The 20325-nt window shown below is 43.2% G+C and overlaps 1 protein-coding gene across 1 annotated transcript in view; it reads left to right on the forward strand.

The window, feature by feature from the left end:
* OXSR1 (oxidative stress responsive kinase 1) overlaps nucleotides 1-17091 on the forward strand; it is a 94025-nt gene extending 76934 nt beyond the window's left edge. Inside the window, exons 10-18 of the mRNA XM_059818477.1 lie at nucleotides 1702-1767; nucleotides 2019-2141; nucleotides 6605-6640; nucleotides 8289-8444; nucleotides 10994-11067; nucleotides 12009-12061; nucleotides 12477-12545; nucleotides 13460-13524; nucleotides 14438-17091. Of these exons, the coding sequence (XP_059674460.1) occupies nucleotides 1702-1767; nucleotides 2019-2141; nucleotides 6605-6640; nucleotides 8289-8444; nucleotides 10994-11067; nucleotides 12009-12061; nucleotides 12477-12545; nucleotides 13460-13524; nucleotides 14438-14512 (717 nt within the window). The 3' untranslated portion in view covers nucleotides 14513-17091. The remainder of the gene's footprint in view (nucleotides 1-1701; nucleotides 1768-2018; nucleotides 2142-6604; nucleotides 6641-8288; nucleotides 8445-10993; nucleotides 11068-12008; nucleotides 12062-12476; nucleotides 12546-13459; nucleotides 13525-14437) is intronic.
* Nucleotides 17092-20325: the final 3234 nt, after the last annotated feature.

Below are 20325 nucleotides of genomic sequence, written 5' to 3' on the forward strand. Positions count from 1 at the left end.
ACCCGAAGTGAAAATATTTGCCAGTTAACACTCAGTGTTAAATTGCTTTCATACGTCAGCCACTGCCAAACTGACAGCTGTAACTTGAGGACAGAAGAGTCCAACTTCTATATGTCTATATTGAACCATATATTTAAATACAGTCTATGTTATGTAAAAGTATGTTTTGATAATGCTGAGAGCCACTTATCAGGAAGTGACAGCATGTGTCTTGAGGCTCTCCATCCTATGTGCAAGAAACCATCACAGCGGAGTTCTGGGAGCACTTCATGGGCAGAGACGGCAGGGCTATCCAACCTCACTCATGTTGTGTGAAATACCCAGCCAGAACCCAGTGCTAATCCGGGGTGCTTGCCTGACCTGCTTCCCCTGCAGCCAGCAGTTTGACTCTGCAGTCAAGCGGTTGCAAAACTGTACGCCCAGGAGCCCACACATTAGCCAGTCCAGAGTAGCTTGCTGAAGAGGAAATTTAATATAGTAAAGCATGACAGCAGTTTCCCAATATTTAATCTGTTGTGATCACTGCATTTAGTTCCTCTCTATACATCACGTGCTGTACACTTTTTTTTTCCCCAGCCGCTCTAACTCCCGTTGCCCTAATTTCTGGGTCTTATTACTCCAGCATATAGAGGTTCCTGCATCCCGACCTACCTGACATCTGAGGTTTGCCTTTGACAGTTTGACAGGCATAAATTTAGGGGCAAGATAGTAAAGCTAAGTGGCTGGATCCAGGTGGTATAGCGAATGGAAGAAAGCCAAATGTCTCAGCAGGGTATCAGATGCTGGGATATAATAAGTATAAGCATGTTCGCCAGTAAATCAGACGGAATAGTATACAGCCCCTTGATTGTTAATTCCCTTATCACTTTGCATGGGGAAAGTGCCACCGCTAGCTTAAAAGATATTGGACGAGAAGGCCAACGGCATCCTGGCTTGTATCAGAAATGGTGTGGCCAGCAGGAGTAGGGAGGTGATCGTGCCCCTGTACTCGGTGCTGGTGAGGCCACACCTCGAATACTGTGTTCAGTTTTGGGCCCCTCACTCCCAGAAGGACATTGAGGTGCTGGAGCGTGTCCAGAGAAGGGCGACGAAGCTGGTGAGGGGTCTGGAGCACAAGTCTTATGAGGAGCAGCTGAGGGAACTGGGGTTGTTCAGTCTGGAGAAGAGGAGGCTGAGGGGAGACCTTATCGCTCTCTACAACTACCTGAAAGGGGGTTGCAGAGAGGTGGGTGCTGGTCTCTTCTCCCAAGTGACAAGTGACAGGACAAGAGGAAATGGCCTCAAGTTGCACCAGGGGAGGTTTAGGCTGGATATTAGGCAAAATTTCTTTACTGAGAGAGTGGTGAGACACTGGAATAAACTGCCCAGGGAGGTGGTGGAGTCACCATCACTGGAGGTGTTCAAGGAACGTGTGGACGTGGCATTGTGGGACATGGTTTAATGGGCATGGTGGTGTTAGTTGATGGTTGGACTTGATGATCTTACAGGTCTTTTCCAGCTGTAGTGATTCTGTGATTCTGATTCTGTGATCATATACTGTAGTTGAAAGGAAGAAAGTGGTTAATATCCATGGGTGATTGGGGATGAAACATGTAAAACATTTTCTGCTAGAAATAGCTTAACAATTTCTTTATCAGAGACACTGAAGGATTCAAAGGGCATTTTCAGCAATGCAAATGTTTGGGTTTTTTTTTTTTTCAGAATAAAGAATTTTTACAAGAGAAGATGTTGCAGAGAGCACCAACAATCACCGAAAGATCCAAAAAGGTACTGAAAATCTCCTGGGCTCTTGCTGTTACAGTCATACTAGGTGTTTTTTATGCTTGTATTCACATTTTAAAACAGAATTATTGTAGTACAGCATTTTCTAGATACAGAGCTAGACATCTCAATAAAATACTAAAGCATCCTGGCAGATGGTGCAACCTGAAGATGCTCTTGTGCTATTTCTCCTAAAAAAGATCAACTGTAGGAACCGTCTGCTTGACATATCAGTTCTCTGTCTTTGTGCTGAGCAGGTCCGGAGAGTCCCAGGTTCCAGCGGACGTCTTCATAAGACTGAAGATGGTGGCTGGGAATGGAGTGATGATGAACTAGATGAAGAAAGTGAGGAAGGCAGAGCAGCAATTTCACAGCTCAGGGTGGGTCCTCAAACTCTGATAGCTCTACTGTCTCTGTTTTGTATTCTAACTGTGGTATGTCTAAATATCCCTGGGAAGCACTTGGCCTTGTCTAAAGTATGATACACAGTAAGTTATAGTCCATCCCCTCAAGTTCGTAGCTGAACCAGAGAAAGCAGACTGAAGGTTGAAGAAATTGTATTGATCTCTTTTTCTGTCATCATTCTGGGGCACAGCTTGTCTCATTCAGGTATGTTGAGCACAATTGGGAACATGAATACAGGTGGTCTGCTCCCAGCTCAGCATACTAATTCACTTAATTTGTTTTTAAGGGTGCTGACTGTTTGAGATGCTCTCTTCTGGAAGTGTCAGGAGAGGTTTTGTCCTACTGCCCTCTCCAGGATGGAGCTGAAATCAATAGGGCCTGTTCTTATGGCTGATATCTGAAACACACAGGGCCTGGTTCTGTCCCCTCAGTTACACTGAAATTGATTAGTGCTAGTAGAAAAATGTTATGGCATCCCTGAAGTCCCAAGGAGTGATTAGTCTAGCACTTGAAAATCACCAGAAAATCACCAGAAACACACAACCCCCTGCAACACATGCATGAAAAACCCCAAGCCCAGACTAACCCCCAGAAACACAGAGGAGTAATACATAGTGATCAACTAAAAGATTACAGTAAATTTCCAGATTGTCTTCCTCAGTAGTCAGTAGTGTGGATTTTGACTGTAATGACTTGCTGGTTCCCTTTTCACTACAGCAGGTAGCTTGAAGTGGACTATGCGTTTTAATCATTCTGTAATTGAATTAGTGAGACAGTGCAGGATTTTTAGAGGAAGCTTTTCAATATGAAAGGAAAAAATAGGCAGTATTGGTTTGAAGCATTTATACCTTTACAACTTGAACTTTTCTCGCTTCTCTTTCATTGCTTTTTCTTCTGCTGGTGTTCTGTGTAGACACTTAAATATTGAATGCAAGATTTTGCATCTTTTTGGCATCCTTGGAAATGCTTGGGTTTTTAAAGGCTGCTATTGATACGGTAATTCTGTACTTTGTGGCAATAACTATCGTGTCTTTTTAAAGAACTTACTATATCCAGCTTTGTATTACACAGTCAAGGAGGATCTCTTGGTACCAGGTGGATACTACTGAAATTCTTGATCCTTTGTAAGCTGAAATCTTCTAAATTCCTTTTGTAGGTTAAAATATAAAGACATTTTTGGAGGGAATATTGTGAAAGACCCTAACTATTGCAGAGGTTACTTAGAACTTGTTCTATCGTATCTCTAAGCTCAGAATACTATGATTTTGCACTGTTTACTGTGTTCTGAATAGTACTTACTTATTTCATTCCTCTTATGCAGGAGAGAGCAGTTTGACACACATGTTTACAAGCTCCTTTTCAAGCCTTTTTTTTTTCTTGGGGCTTTGCCATATTTCCTTATACTGCTGTCTGTTCTGATCTCTCTAATTTGGGCTGTCCTTGGCCTTTACTTCTAGGTCTCCCATTCAAGAAACCTTTAGGATGAGTGTTGGAGCATTAGATCTCAATTCAGTTACCGAAATGTAGACATATATTACCCTGTGTAGATATAATGCAGAACTTTGGGAGACCCATACCTTTCTGGAGGTCAGGAAGGGCACCATGGCATCTTAGAACTCACTACATGTCTGCTTAGGTGCTTGAATCCTGCCCTGGGTGTCTTTCCTGTGCACAGCTTTTGAGTAATTTTCTTCAGCCTGAAGGTGAAAGGATAGGAACACCTGTGTACCTCTTGCATTTGATCCCTTTTCAAGCAATCTTAAGACTTGTATTTTAACTGCCAGTGTTTGCCATGGTGGTGTTGTTGAGGACTAGTGTTAATCCTGTGTTTTGGCCATATTTCAAACGCAGGGTGTAAATTTCACTTGCTTGTAATCCCTCTGCAATTTTAACTAAGTTGCAAGATAGAATAACTTATATTAACTAGGTGTTACCTTTTTATTCTTGCCCATGGCAGCGGGGTTGGACTAGATGGATCTTTAAAGGTCCTTTCCAACTCAAACCATTCTGTGATTCAGGCTGTACCTGCATTTTATTGCTGCCAGCCTTAAAGTAAAAGAATGCCTTGCAGATTGACTTAATTTGTGAAAATACTTCAGTATAATTCTGCATAAAAGCTTCTACATAAATGTGAAGTGTTTGTATTTTTTGCTTGTCTTCACTTTATAGAAAAAAATAAGGTGAATTTAATATGTACAAACATGTATTTTACAGGTCTTTTGCTAGGACTGCACTTGAAAGCAGACAAGTATTTATTACAAACAACCAGAAATATCTGCCCAACTCATTGAATAAGCTGACTTGCTGGCTCAGCGTTACCTTTTGGATATAAAGACTTACTGAACTTCTTTGCTCTTGGTATTTAAAACCTTGAATTCAAATTAGAGCAAGTGTGCTGTGTGGGCTTTTAAATCATTCACCTTCTGTTACTCAATAAAGTTGTGCAGTGGCATGCGGTGTGGTCGCATTTCACTGGTTACTCACATCATCTCTGATTACACAAGCAAAAGTAAGCTAGAACAAATATATTTCAGCACATCCCCAAAGTCATCCCATTTGTGCCTTAATTAGGTAAACTTCTTATAATGTTTGTCCTACTTCCTTTCTGTCTGTTCATGTTTTTCCGTAGTTTACCTCTGTTTGCCATTTATCTGGGTTAGTTGTTAGCTGTGGGGCAGGGCCAGTGTTTCCATACTTGTCTGTACAGTGTCTAGCCCACTGCAGTCTTTGAGACAAGCTCCTTTTGCATTATTCCTTGAGGCATCCGGGTACTCTTGGATATGAGCTTTGTGCCTGAAAGAACAGTGCTGCAGCCGTGGCCTGCAGATGTGGAGCATGGCTGTTTATCTCTGGGAGCCATGCCATATTTCTCCTCTTGCCTGGTAACTGTCAAGTGAAGGTTCAACATATTGAGGTGTATTTCAGGCTTTACCTTTCCAGCTGCGTGACTTTTTTCCTGACACTGTCTGCACATAGTCACTGTGAAGGAACTGTTCCTTCTCCTCCTGTCCAGAGGGCTTTTTGCAACTTGCTGTTCTGAGAATAAGAGCTTTTACTTTGTCTCATGAGAGGTCTCTGGGTCATATGTTACAAATTGCTCTGATCTGCACTGGTTAAGTTAGTGGTATTGGTTAGTGCATAAACTGGCATGATGAGGCTTACGTTCTTCTGTCAAACTTGTACTGTCCTAATCGCAACCTATCTTTTAGACCATTGTGTGGAGAAGGAACATCTATTTTATTAATCCCAGCATGGACCAAGCCATCCCACCTGTCTAGCTCCACGTGGTAATTGGACCTGTTAGAAGTCAAAGCTGCAGGCTCTCTTAATTGCAGGGCTTTCCAGGAGTATGTAGCAATTCCTTCCTGCTTATGTGAAATAGCTAATGCATTTTATCCTTGTTTCACTGATAAGCAAAGATCGGTCGTGTTGCTCTGACTGCGCTTTCCCCTCCATTCCACTGATCTCTTTGCTGAACTTGTCTACAGCTGTCAGTTTTCTGCATTCTCTCATGGAGAGCATAACATAATGCAGAGTCCAAGGGCAAGGAGAGCAGGTGAGAGATTTCTTTCTAAAGCAGCACAAATAAGGCTGATTTCCTCCCTCCCCTCTTCCCACCCCCCCCAAGGTTTTGTATGGTTTAACCAAGTTGGTTTGCAAACTAGTTCCGTAAGTATATGAAGGGGATTTGTTTCCTAGCAGAATTCTGCAAGGCAGATTTGTGTGGCTTATCTTTTTCTGCAAGACTTTTCTTCAGGCTGGATATTAGGAAAAAGTTCTTTACTGAGAGAGTAGTGAAACATTGGAACAGGCTGCCCAGGGAGGTGGTAGAGTCACCCTCTCTGGAGGTATTCAATGAGCGTGTGGATGTGGCATTGTGGGATGTGGCTTGATTGGCATGGTGCTGTGTGGTGTGGGTGGGTTGTTTTGGTGTGGTTTGTGGGTGGTTTTGGTTTTTTTTTTGTGGGGGTGTGTGTGGTGGTGTGATTTTTGTTTTGGTGTTTTTTTTTTTTTGTTGGACTTGATGATCTTACAGGTCTTTTCCAACCTTAGTGATCCTGTGATTCTGTGAAGACTTGGGTAGCTTCAGATGGATTTTGCCATACTGGTGCACAAGTAGTTTGATCCAGTCTGAGTGATATTCAAGAGTACTGGATTTTGCTAATGACTAACAATGATAGCAGCTTAGGTATTGTATGCCACTGTGTAGATGTTAACTGCAAGTCCTGAAATGTAACTATTCTGTTTCGCGGTATTATGATATGGTTAGCTTGCCAACAAATTGTGTGGCTTCCCTTTTATCATGCATCTTAATACATCTATGTAATTCGAAAACAATTATGTAGATTTCATATCTTCAGTGTGGTTCAGAAAAGTCCTTCTAGTCATTAAGTCTCATTTTTGTCAAGGTAATGACAGCTTTTTCATTGTTTTTCAGTCTCCCAGAGTGAAAGAACCTGTACAGAATTCCGAGGTAAGTTACAATTGCAAATGACTTCCTGAAATGATGACTCCTAGTTATTGCTGTTGTTGCAAGGAACATGTTTTTATCAGCCTTTGAAAACAATATTGTGCAAAGTAGAAGCCCGTATCTAGCTGAGCTCTGCTTGAAAACCTCCCTATAAAAGGAATTGTTAGCTGTGTAACGCCAAGAGGTCTTTCTGAGGTAAGTTTGATATGTATCTTTTCAACTTTACTTGCTATGGCAAAAGTCTGTTGTAAGATAATGAATTGGTCACAAGAACAACCTAAGCACAACAATTGTGTTCTGTTTTCATCTTTAAAAAAAATGCAACAAAACACAACTTTAAAATGTCTGGTTTGCATAGTCTAATTCACTGGTTTGGAACCTATGCTCAGAATTGTGAAATAAATCTGTAGTAGTATTTAATAGCAAACTTCAATTGCAATTTATAATCTGCAGTTCTGTGCTGTGTTTCTTACATTAGGAATATTAGTATATCTTATCTTTCAATGATAGAGACTGCTTATCTTCTAGACACTGTGCTATGTCTTTCTTTTCCCTACCTGTGTGGAAAGATAAACAGGGCTGTCTCCTAGAAATTAGTCTTGGGTTAGGCTGTCCTGTTGTTCCTTCATCTGTTTCCAAGGATTGATTATAAAGGGAGATCTTAAGAAAGACTACAGTTCTGCCACTGTAATTTGACATTAAACTCTAAATTCAAAGAAAAAGCTGAAAACCAGAATCCCTTTGGGATGAATTTCCCCATTGTGATACATCACTTTATATATATTGTGGTTTGGAGGTCTGCTGCCCAGGTTTTCAATATTCAAGGTGATTTTTATTTCCTACAACTTAGCGGTGTAAGTTGAGGGCACACTGAAGAAGTGCTATCAAGCTTACAGTTCTTTGGCTACCATACCAAAATCAGTTTCTCTGTTCTAAATAAAACAAGAGGTAAAAAGGGTTAAACTTTGACGTAGCCCTTTTCTTCCACCCTCAAATTAATTGCATATGTGGTTTTTTTGCAAGGGACTAACTTTAAGTCCAATCCTAAACAGTCTTGTCTTGTGTGTTTTGAAGAACTTAAGCTCTGAATTCACTTTTCAGTTGAATATCCGGATTGTTCTGACTCTGACATTTGTTTTACGAATGGATAAATTGTCAATAGTTATCCCAGTGCTTTGCTAGGCTGTGTTCTCTGAAAGGAACTACAAGTCAAAGCGGAGTTGCTCTGCTCTGATTGCATGGCTACTTGGAAATAAAAGTAGGTCTTGGATTCTGAGAAGGGGGGAAACTAGAGGATAGGGTGCTCTCGTCCAAGCTAGGATATGATCTGTGTGCATTCAGCCTTGCTAGCTGTAGTGTGTAACTCTTGTCCAAGATCCACAGCCGTGCTGCTATCTTGGTTTCTTATGCTTCTTTACTGGTGAGTAAAACTTGAAAATATCATGGCAGAAGGGGTCCCTGGACATGAGGAAACATTAAACCCCTTGAATACCAACTTGGGATCAGTGTTCGTGTCCTGGAGGCCTGGAATGCCCTTGGCATTAAACTTCTCGGAGTGATTTATGCAGCAAACAAGCACTTTTTGGAAAGCTGGTGCTTGAGTCAGAACTCTTGAGTTCCTGTTCTCATTAAAACGCCTTTTTGCTTACAGCTATTCCCATCAGCTGAGCCGCCAGGTCCTTCACTCAATGCTCCAGCACAGGCACCTACTCAACTACCTCAGGGTACAGGACAAGTACCTGCACAACCTCAAACTGCTGTACCTCCACCTAGTCAGGCTCCTCCAGCAGCCCCAGCAGCAGCCCAGGTAAGATCAGAAACCCTTCGTAGCCGCTTTCAGCTTTGCACTTCACCGTTCTGTTCAAGATGTGCTAAAATGATTTAAAGCCGTGAAAGTTGCTTGTCTGGAGTTGTGTCAGTGCTGCTGCTTATGCAGAAGTGACAGCTGGCCTTGTGGCTTGCAAAAGACAGACAGTCAATGTGGGCACAGCAGCTTTTCATTCTTATTCTGTGGCTGAGCAGTGCCTTTTTATGCTGTTTAGGGAGTGGGCTCTGTTTGGCTTGAGGCAAGGTTAAAGGTAAGAAAATAGGAGAGTTTCATTTAAGTAGCAGCTGCTTGTTCCTGGTGTTTAAGGTTCAGCACAGACAGGCTCTGATTGTGTCTCTCAGCATCACTGGCATCTATGGGATAAGAGTGGAGAGAAAAGTGAGAGGGAGAAACTAGAATGTGCAAGTTCTTCAGGCTTCAGAAGAGAGACAGGAGGCCTGGGTTGAAACTGTTCTTGTAGCAGTCAAAAATTGTGGAGAAACTCCCATCTTTGGGAAGCTCTGAACCTTGTGGTGCTTTCAAACACTTCCATTTCAAGCAGAGAGGGGAGAATGGACCTTTTTGAGGGGAAGTACAGGGAGTGTGAAAGCTTGACAATTCCATGTTTAATTCTTAGCTACATCACCCCAAAGTGTAGGATATAGGTCAGATTCGTAGGCATAGAAAAGTCAGGAAAAAGCTCTGACTTGTGTTAAAAAGAGAAAAACTGCCAACCCAGATCATTACTGAGATACTTGGAACATGTCTTGTGGTTTGCTGGAGTAAAGGACTGCAGAGTTTGCCAGACTCCTGAATGATGGCACATCTTTTATAAAAGACACTAGTGTTTGCATTTGTTGGTGGGGAGAGGCTGTCACTGCTGGATGGGACCAAGCTAGCATCACCCTTTGGCAGACCCAAGGGGAAGAGACTTGGCAGTGTTGGTTCAGAAAAATAACTCTTAGACTTACTCCTTCCTAGAAATGTTTCATTATTTTTATTTTAAAGAATGTAGAAAGATACATATATCACTTCACTGCAGTCAGCTCATGTTCTTGTTTACAAAGCTGTTAAAGACAGTGCATTAATCATTAAACAAAAATAGTGGAGTTGGTCTGACATATTCTTGGCTACATTAAAAGTAGCTTTAATACTTAAATCAAACCCCTTCAAATATCTTGAAAAAGGTCCAGTGTTTAATTCCTGACTTTTATGCAGCAGTTGAAACACCAGCAGCTGTGAAGGCCAGGACTCTGTTTGGTAAATTGAAGTAGCAGTGTTGGCCTCAGTGAACGTGTTTTGATTTGCACTAGCAAAGTATCTTGCTCCCTGCCACTGGTGCCCAATAGCTTATTTGTTGGTAGCTTGTCGTAAGGTGAACTTCATACCTTTGTGTCAGTGTGTTCTTTATAGCTCCTTTTTGTCAGTATGTTCTTCTTTACAGCTCTTTTTATCAGTGTGGTGTTCTTTATAGCTCTCCTCTGGTTCTTGTAGCCTGTTCATTATGGTTTTGCAGACCTCTGGGCTTCTATGTGAACCTTGTTTGTTTTCATTGACCTAGTAAAGCTTTCAGCTTCAACAGAAACAAGATTCTAATCAGAAGCCCTGAGCTGCATTGTTGGCCCAAGAGCACCAACAGATGGAGTAAAATACTAGTCTTAAACAAAGGGTTATTTTTTTCTCTCATGAAAAAGCAAGTGATTTAGATGAAAAAACTTGGTCAAGACTTCTAGGCTTAAATTATCAGCCTAGCATTGTGTCTGTCTTGTTACTGCAGATTTAAAACCCCTGCTTCAGCATGTGCAGGACAGATGACTTGCACAGTGGAAGAGTGACTGACCCTTCTCTGTTTTGTTTGGTTTTTTTGGTGGAGATTGATTAATTGTTAGCCCTTTACTGAAGTATCACAAGTGCTATAAAGATGGACACCTCCTGGATCTTTCCTACTGGAAATCTGGTGCTGACCAATATAAAATGCTTTGATTACAGGTTCCAATAATTACTCAGAAGTAATTTAGAAGTGAAAATAAGCAGCTGTAAAATTGCTTCTAGTTGCTCTTAAAGCCTTTGATTTCACAAAAAAGTAACTGAGATTATATGCTAATCTGCCAATTAAATTATTTCCCAGGTACTCTTCACAACTGTATCAGATTTTTAAATCAGATTTTTAAATCAGATGTTTGGGGCAGGGATAAAAACACAGGAGGTCTTGAAGCTGTCATGAGTGCCCCAAAACCTTAAGTTTTGATGCAAAGCAAGCAGTCTTTACATTTAGCACTTCTTCTGAAGTCTTCCGCCATTTTGGCATTTCTCAAAGTTGTGTAGCTTTTACTCTTTTCAAGACAATTGCAGAGAGAACCTCCTGGGTTACTATTTAAGCGTGAAGTTCTCCTGTTTCATTAGTCTGTCGTCTTTTTCACTGTAGTGTCATGATTCCAATGATGAGTTAAACCTTCATTTGTATTTATAGTTGATGAAGGTTATCTCTAGTTTTAAAACCAGAGAAAGGAAGTGTTAATCTGCTTTAAAATGATATAATCCTATTTCAGGCCCCACCTGCTCCTGCTGCAGCTCCGGTACAGGAAGATACAAAAGTCCCCATCAGCCTCGTACTAAGGTTAAGGTAAGGACGCAGAACTGACCTGTTCTCTCGAAGTGAGCCTTTGTAGAGAGGGACACTGGAAAACTTCTGTAGTTCATCTTGCCATCTGCCTTTTAATTAAAAGGGTGGTGGTTATATGTTGTTTGTCAGCTTGGATTTCATCCACTCCCCTGAAACTGGGACCCAGAAAAACAGTTTGTCTCATCCACTTCTTCAGTGTGTCAAGAGCTGTAGACTGAAAGAGGTTGTGGTATTTGTATAAATATTACCAAACTCTAATCAGGTGGGAAGGAAGGAATTAGCCGGGTTCCCTAAAGGGGATCAGGGATCCAGGGGTTCTGGCCTTGTGCTGGACCATCTCACTATTTAGGCACAACTTCAGACTTCAGCCAGTTCTGAGTGTGAAGAGCTTTTACCCCATTCAAGGCATGGATTTTGGTCTATGTCCCTAGAAATAGGCAGAAAAAGAATTGTAAGCATGTTCTACTATCATTACACATACTGACGTTTCTCATTTAAGGAACCTGCCTCTCATCTCTGTAGGCATGTTGGTTGTTGATAGGCATTGGACTGGGACTTCTGAGCATCACCTCCCAGTCGTTCCTGGACAGTTGTATAATGTGGGTGCTTCCTTCCTCCGAAGGATGTGCTCCAAGGATATATCTGCTGACAGATATGAGTTGCTGAGGCAGTGGAACAACGTGGCCTTATACCAGAGAGGTGGCACTTGCTTATCCTGGACTTCAGCCCACTCGGGCTCTGTCAGGTTGAGAGGCAGAGTGTGCAGAGAGCCCTGCTTCCAGATGCATGCCCAAGTGATTAGTTTCTGCCCTATGAGGGGGAGGGGTGCAATGAATTCAATTCTTTTCACAGACTGATTATTCAATGACAGCCATTTCTTTTGGGCACAGATTAGTGCAATGAAATGGTCTCTTCTATATAAAATTCTCTTCTTTCCACAGGAATTCAAAAAAAGAGCTCAATGATATTCGATTTGAATTTACCCCAGGGAGAGGTGAGCTGGTGGGAAATTCCAATGTGTGAAGGTGGTTGTGGTGAAGGGGAAGTTCTGTGTTTGGTGTTGTACAGTTGTGTGTATGGAAACCCTGTATGAGTATCTGTCCACAGTGCCTTCCTAAAGGGCTTGCCTTATGGTTGGGCTTGGAGCACTGCTGTTGAGAAGACCCTTCCTGTAAAACTCTTCATGGATATGACCAAAGTGCAGCCCTTCGATGAATTCCAAATCAGAGTTTGACAGCATAGCTCAGAGCTGTCTGACTGCACCTGGTGTACACCCTAACACCTGTCTTGTGTAAACAACACTTTTGCAGCTTGGTTTGTACAAGCTCCTTTAGGTTTCTATGTGATGCCTTCATCAGTTGGACAATTTCTATTATGTGGTGACTGGCTCTTGGGTTTCTCCCCAACAGATACTGCTGACGGTGTGTCTCAAGAACTCATTTCAGCAGGTCTTGTTGATGGCAGAGATCTGGTAATAGGTAATCGCATATTATTTTTCCTGCTCTAACCATTTCAGTAATTTTTTGCATGTTTAAAATGGCCTGATTAGTGGGTACTAGGAAAGTTTGCTGTGGTCTTGGTTCTCTACCCCAGTGGCTCTACAAAACTGCTGTTAATTCTGGTGGCAGTTCTGTGCCAGTACATTTAGGCAACCCCCAGTCCACAAGAATAGAATCTCGTTGGAAACATTATGAAGCAAATGTTCCTTGTAATGCAAAATGAAGTCTAATCAATGCATTAGCTAAATCATTATCATGTGACATATATGCATTGCCAAATTGCTTCACAAGCCTGTACTGCTCACAGGTCCTGCGCAAGAGAGGTCTGGGACTGGAATCAGCCAGACTTTTTTGTTTTAAGTGGGGCTGGGGAAGGAAGTATGAAGTGTGCATGCACTAGGGTAGCAGCATGTGTTGCTGCGCTTCAAGTGAGCATGAAACAGCTAGATTAACAGCTACCTCTAGTAACAGTTTGCTAAATGTGTCCTTCTGTGCAGCAGGTGAGACTTTTAAACTGTCAGCACTGCCTGTGTATTACAAGTACAACAAGCAGAACTGTTCCTTATACACAGGCTGCAACATCTGGAAAGGCTGCTAGTGCAAAATTAACTGGTTTTCCAGCTGCAGTTGGGCAGTTTATTACTACTAATCCCACCACATCCAGGAAAAAATAACTATCTCTGAAAAAGAAGCATAGTAACAAATGACAGAATTTTCACAGTTTAAAGCTTTAGATTTAAGTAGACTGAGCCTAATTAAGACCTAAACCTTTTCTATAATTTTAAAAAGTTCTAAGTTTGCTGAGTAATAGAAAGAGGCCTAATGAGTTTGGGATGTTTTTCTCTAGCCTGTCCTAATATTTGCCCGTTTTCTTTGTGTGTGTGTGATTTCAGTTGCAGCTAATTTGCAGAAAATTGTCGAAGAGCCCCAAGCAAACAGATCCGTCACTTTCAAACTGGTATTTATTCCTGTTCCCTAATTGAACAAGTTGTCACTTGCAAAGAGAAAAGGCATTGCATATAGATGCCTGTGATGTCTACTGTAGGCATCTGATGTATGAACTCTAAATCCTCCCTTCTTTCCCAAAGTTTCCTACTGGTTGTCTAACAGTAGGCGATGCAGGCTCCCCACTTGTCCTCTAAGCAGTACCTGGGTTAAATAGCTATGTGAGAGGGATGTGCTAACACAGATATTCCCTTATCCCGGCTAATAAGCATATCAAAATTTTACAAAAGCATGTTTTCTGAGCTTGGAATGTACACTTGCCCAGAAAAGGTAGAAGTACTTCAGGGCAGGTAAGTGGGCTAAGAAATGCCACAGACTCCTTTCCTGGAGGAGGAAAATAGGGAAAGTCCAGATACACTGTCTGTGAGGAGGAAATGAAGGGAGGGGGGAAGGGCAAAAGAAAAGAGCCAAGACTAAGAGAAGATAGGCTAGGAGAGGACAAAGAACAGCAGATGAATCCTTCAGAGGTGGTGAAATTCAGAGGTACTTAATAGTGGCAAAGTAAAGGTGTAATCAGTTTATTGGTAGTAAAGCAGTAAACGCCATTTTTTTGATACTTTCTATAAAGAGTTTTCACTTGTTTTGCCCCAGTTAGTGCATGTAGCCCTAGTCACAGCAGTCATTGGCAAAACTTCAGTCCAGCCCTTCCTAGCTTTAAAAAAAAAAAGGCAAAAAATAAATTAAAAAAAAAAACTCTCGATTTTAACTTTGGGTAGTGGCAGCTGCTGAATACAGTGCAGAGCTGTCCTGTGACCGCTCCTTCCCCAGATGGTATCTGATACACCTTGTTGTGGTATGTAGCATGGTACGTATTGGAGGGTAGAGCATGTGTGTTGCTATTTGGATTTCTGTTCCTTGTGTTTCAGGCATCTGGTGTTGAAGGCTCAGATATTCCTGATGATGGCAAACTTATAGGATTTGCACAGCTCAGCATCAGCTAAACAATGGTCCCAGGAGATGTTTCCCAACTGAGAACCCACATGTGCATATTCGTAATGCTTCTGTTAGCCTAAAAAAAACCACTACTGCCAAAGAATTGAACTACAGCCCCCTTCCTAGAAGCTTTAACATTTTCCTTAATAGGATCACAAACCTTCCTGAAATTACCGATGGCGTTTACACCTTTTGTAAACAACTCTCATGTTTTTGTATCTGTCATCTCAAACATGCAGATCCACCACGTCATTGCCTGCATGTTCATATTATTATTGCCTTACTTTAAAGAAAAATACTACTGAGTACGAAGCAGGGGGTTCCACTGCTCTGATGATCTTGCCTAAATGTTTGCTTACATGTGGTTTCATTTTTTTCACTTGCTATTTTTGCACAAGTTTTAATACTGAACGGATCTTCTTTGTTCTTTACCTGCTTCTCCTTCCATCTGAAACACCAATGTACATGTTGTTTGGGTCACCTGGAGTGCTGAGAAATCTGCTTCTCTTCGGCTGTGTTTTTTTAAAACTGCTGGTTTGAATGCTTGCACCTGAGAAAGCAAGCCAAGTCTTAACCCACGGGAGGGAGAGTCTTCTTCCCTTGTGTTTGTGTTTTTGAGAAGTTCCTTGACTTTGAGGTGTTAGAAATCAGCTTCCCTTTGTAAACTGCCTTAATTTTTTTTTTTTACTCTTTTGGTTCTCTCCACATGAGTGCCAGGCGTGGCATGAGGGCTGAACCTTTTGATTTATGTTAAGCAGTCCTTCCTCAAAACATCTTTCATTCTGCATCTTAGATGTAGTCTGTTCTTGAAGCAGACCGACAAGGCATTGCTGTCTGGAAACTGGTCTTTCAGATGATCAACAAAATATTCGTGGTCAGAGGGAGAGGAGATCTGTGTCACTCTGTGTTTGGAAAAGATGCACTTCGAACTGTTCCTGAACCCCAGTCTGTTACGCCTGGCTGCGCGAGTCCTCCCGACGTATTTCCCAGTCCTTTGCAAACTGGTACCCGTGGAACCATCCCTGTCGTGTTTTACAGCAATAAAGAATCGCCAGTAGAGTGGTAGTACTGGGCAAGCGAGCGCCGGGCTGTGTCCCTCCTGCACTAATCGCTTGGGTCGTCAGCCTTCTCGTCGGTCCAAGCCTCCACGTTTGATCAGGATGTCACTGAAACCCTGTCACACACGTATTTAGCTTTTATTTCTATGTGGTGTTGAATTTGAGTTTCTACGTGAATAATATAAATTATACTCCGAGTTTGATAAGAGACACTTGTAATGCAATATGTGAATAATAAATGGTGTTGATTCTTTTTTTTTCTTCCTACTGTTTCACAGTTGGCCTTTGTAACTGCTATTGGCTCTGGAGTGTTTTCTACACAGAAATTGTAAGCCTGTAATTTAACACGCAGATGGAAACGTGTTTGGTTTCCATCAGCCACAAACAATGCAGAAACAGAGTGTTAAAGCAGAATGACTGGGTTCAATTAGGACTTTTTTTTTTCCAAGTCTTCAGATGAACAATCTGTATTTATATATTGTTCTCTATGAGCAGCTGTGGAAACTTCCTGAATTGTGTTCTTTTTATACCACCCTAGTTGCTTTTATCCTCTAGGTGGATATTGGGTATGTCCTCATGGGCTATTTGCAGCCCCATGGCTGGTGTGTGGGAAGGGGAGGGAGAGAAAGAGGGTTTGGGAGCGAGAGCATCCCCGGGTGCTGAGCAGATGCTCTCAAGAGCCCAGGAAGCGGGTGCCCTATACCAGGGAGTTGATGGTGGCTGGGTTGGCCAAATGTGCGCGTGCACGTGCATGTGGCATTTCTGGCACTTTCTCCTGTTGTCTGACAACAAAGCACTCCCTATGGCTTCCCCCATTGAGCTGCTTGGCTTGGGAAGAGTAGGCTGGCATCTCGATTTTCATGTCACCCTGAGCTAGATATGGTTGTAGCGGAAACCTTTAGGATTTGGAGACAAGGTAGTCTTGGTACAGTATTATTTTCCCTTTGCCTGCATGCCATGGGGACCTCCTTGTTCATTTGTGTACTGGTGCTGAGAAAGGTAGGACTCGAACTGCTCAAATGGAACAATGCAGCATCTATTTATTTATTCCCCACCTTCCTGAAGCCAGGACTTGGAGAGCTTGAGCTCACACTAACCCAAGGCTTCTTAGTTCTTTAATGGAGAAAACAAGTAAGGAAGAAACTGATGTTATTTGCTCTATAGATCTCCAGATCTTTTGGGTAGGGATCCAAAATATTTACTTGGGTTATTACAGTGCTAGACAACTGTCTTTTCTGTTGTTGTTCCAGTAAGTGCCAATGCTGTTCATAATTTGTTTTCCAGTGTCATTAAGGATTTGGTTTTTGTGCAAATTTCTGATCTGAACCTGGAAACAGGTGGTAATTTTAAGTTAGTTCCTACTTTTAAGGACAATGCTCTGTTAATGAAAATGGATCCTCTTCACAACTTTGGTGTATTGTAGATTATAATGAAAGATGTAAAATATTCAGGCTTTTTTTCCTTTTTTGGACTTTGTATTTTCCTGCATGTCTCTAATTTTTAATCAATAAAGAACAAATTGTCCATTGCCACATGTTTAGTGTGTGGTTTACGTGTCATTGGGTTGGGTGGCGTATCTTGGGGAAGGGGTTTGTCCGAGTGATGTCTGCAACCACTGGGGCATTTCTGTTTGGGGTGGTGGGAGGTTTGGCAACCCCCAGGAAGACTCAGGGAGAAAGGGGTGAGGATGCTCTGCAGGAGTTGTGTGCAGAAATGGAGCCAGGATGGCACTCCAGATTGTACCCTGAGGGCTTGTCTCCCTTTGAAAGGTTTGCTCCAAGCCGTGCCTGTGCTGTGCAGCTGGGGATGAGCTTTCCCTGTCCAGCAACACCTCAGGGTCATAGAGGCTTGTACTGAAGTGGGATGATTTATACCCTGAGACGTCTTTGGAGCATGAACGGCACTCCCTCCTTTCCACCTCCACAATAGTTGTTCTTTCTGAATTTAAAGCTTCAGAACAGATCTGATCCAGAGGTGCCTCTGAGGTCTCTCCCTTATGTTTGTAGTGGAGCCAGGACTTCCAAGAAAATGTGCTGATGGTGTGAGGTACAGCCCTGGTGTGTCCCCATCTCTCGTCATCCTGACAGCTCTTGGCTCTTGCTGGGCTGTTCCTCTCTGTAAGCACCGGTATCCCCCACTACGGCATACATATGCCAGCAGTCATGCTTTGGGCTGCGAGAGCAAGGAGGTGCCTGAAGTGAAAGGTACTGTCCAAGTGTGCAGGTGACAAGACTGTTGGCAGACTGTCAGTGAACCTCTTGCCATGAGATTGAAAACACTGCTGTGACCTGGCACTGAGCCACCGCCTGGCTTGTGGCAGTAGGTTTGTCACGGTGAATGCTGCAATTCGATGTCAGTTAAACTGAGTGGGCATCTGAACAGCTTTCCCCAGTTGTGGTCATCTTTTAACAGCGCCCTCGGCCACAGCCTTTACAGTGTCATCTCATGTCATGCAAAGGAGAAGTGCCTGGGTGCAAGCAGACTACCTGACTCCTCCTTGGAAAGCCAACTCTCTGAAGCACTGCACTGGAGAAACCCTAGAGTTTTCCTTCACATCCTTTAATATTTCTTGCCCATCTTCCATGAAGGAAGGAAATTTTTGAGAAATGAAGGGCAAGGCTACCTAAGAAGTAAAAAAAAAACCACAAACCCCTAATGTTTCTCACTGGAGGTACTTTTGGAAACTTTTCCCTAATGTATGACTTCTGTTCCCAAGGTGCTCTGTTCATTCAAGCTCTGACAGCTTTGTTGACATGATTTACCCAGAGCTTAGTGGGGTTTTGTTTGAGCGAGGCCATGGTGTCTCCATTAAGAGAAGCAGAAGGGCTCTTCTTGCTCAGATTGTGGGAATGGAGAAGTTTCTTTAAAGCTTCAGGGACTGTCAAGGGCAAGGTGTGTGACTTTTGGGAGGGCACGGGGATGGTCCAGTTCTAAGCATGTTCCCCAGGCCTTTTGGCTGGGATACACCCACCTGTGTTTGCTTAAACATATGCATGTTCTTGCTTAAACGAGAAAACCCCACAAAACCAAAAAAATTGTGGTAGTCTTGGATGGTGGCACTTTCTAAGCTGCCTCTTCCATTCACTCTCCTTTCTAAGGCTCTTGGGCTTAGTTTGCCATTTTCTGGCTCTTTTTTTCTCTTAAGGTGCTCCTCGTTACTGGCAGACCCAGAAAATTTTCTTGGGTGAATGTAACTTCCAAGTTTAAGGTTTGAGATGGTAAGGGATACTCTGGGTCACTGAATCTTATGCCCTACATCTAAGCCAACTTCTTTGCAGTCATTCAGGTATTTGGCCAAATTCTGCTTAAAAAGCCCCAGAGAATTATATCCCAATTTTGTCACCGATCCCTGCCTCTGTAGGAAATCCCTTTACAGACACTCCTAAAGGCTTTCCATGCTGCCTTAGTCCAGTGCCTCATAGTCCTCCTGTGATTGAATACGCCACCTCTGTTACCTTCATCCTTGGATGTTTCCCTTTGTGGGTGCTCACCGTGAGTTGTCTCATACTGCCTGTGCCTGCTCTTCTTTCCTGCATCCTGATCACCACCTCCCATTCTCTCCTCCCAGCTGATGAGTTTCCAAATGGAAAGTAACGTCCCCTAGAGGGTGTGCACCTCCCAAAATTTCAGTTTCGCTTAATGGGAACGCAGTGTGAGTGCAAATCCCAACCCAGAGCATTGCTTTTTCTTCAAATTTGCACACTGGTTGTGGCTGCCTACTGCTGCAGGGCTTATCCTGGGCTCAGGTACCAGGTCCAGCCCTGGGGAAGCCTGTCTCTGCAGATGCAGCTGCCAGTGTCAGGTGTCGGGGAAATTTTGAAAGCAGTTGGTGATTTTGGGCCATTTCAGAAATGGCTGGTGCCGCTCACCTTGTTTCCCTGCCTCAGTGTGGCTTTCCACCAGTTTTGCCAACTGTTTATGGTTCCAGATGTGCCACATCACTGTGAGACCAGCTGGATCCGTGCCATCGGCCCAACCTGACAGAGGAAGAGCAGCAGCTGAACCTCACCCTGCCCCGGGATGCGGACAGGGTGTACGAGCAGTGCTCCATGTACTCGCCGGTGGACTGGGACCTTGGCTCCATCGTGGCGTACGGCCTGAACGCGATGGAGAAGTGCAGCAGCAGCTGGGTGTACCCCTCAGACCATGAGGTGACGCTGGTCACTCAGGTTTGTAGAATCTCTTGTTTCTGATTGCTTTGTGCTGTGGTAAACGGTGTTTTGAAGGCTGGGGTGTGCTCAGCTCAAGCAGGGCATGCCTGGAGGTAATGCTCATTCTGTGCTTTGGCTTTGGTGCACAAGATCTTCCTGAATTGCAGCAGATCGATTCCTCCTGACCTTTATCAAAAGCCATGGAAAGATGTGTCATGGACACATGCTGTGGTCAGGTCCTGAGGAAGCCATTTCAGCCCAGAGATGTGACTTGGCTCCAATCAACCATTGCTGCTTCCTCACGTGTTATTGGAAACCTCCAGCAATGGGGTTCCCACTCCTTCCTTTGGTCCTTGGTCCAGGGCCTCGGTCTCCTCCAGCCACCTTTAAGTGTGATGCCCAGCTCGGGCTCTCCAATGCCGGTCAGAACAGAACAGATCCCATTTTCTCTCTCGTAAGTTCTGGCAGTGTTTTGTGCCAGTCCTCTGGCTCCTGCTTCTCCAGGTCCATGAGACCCATGACTGGTGTCTGACTGACCCTCCCGGCCTTCCCCATTTAAACCACGACAGAGAAGAGTGGATGAGGCTGCTTTGTGCCCTGGACTCCTCCCAG

The sequence above is a fragment of the Gavia stellata genome, chromosome 6 (assembly GCF_030936135.1).
Source record: "Gavia stellata isolate bGavSte3 chromosome 6, bGavSte3.hap2, whole genome shotgun sequence".
NCBI classification, from domain to species: domain Eukaryota; kingdom Metazoa; phylum Chordata; class Aves; order Gaviiformes; family Gaviidae; genus Gavia; species Gavia stellata.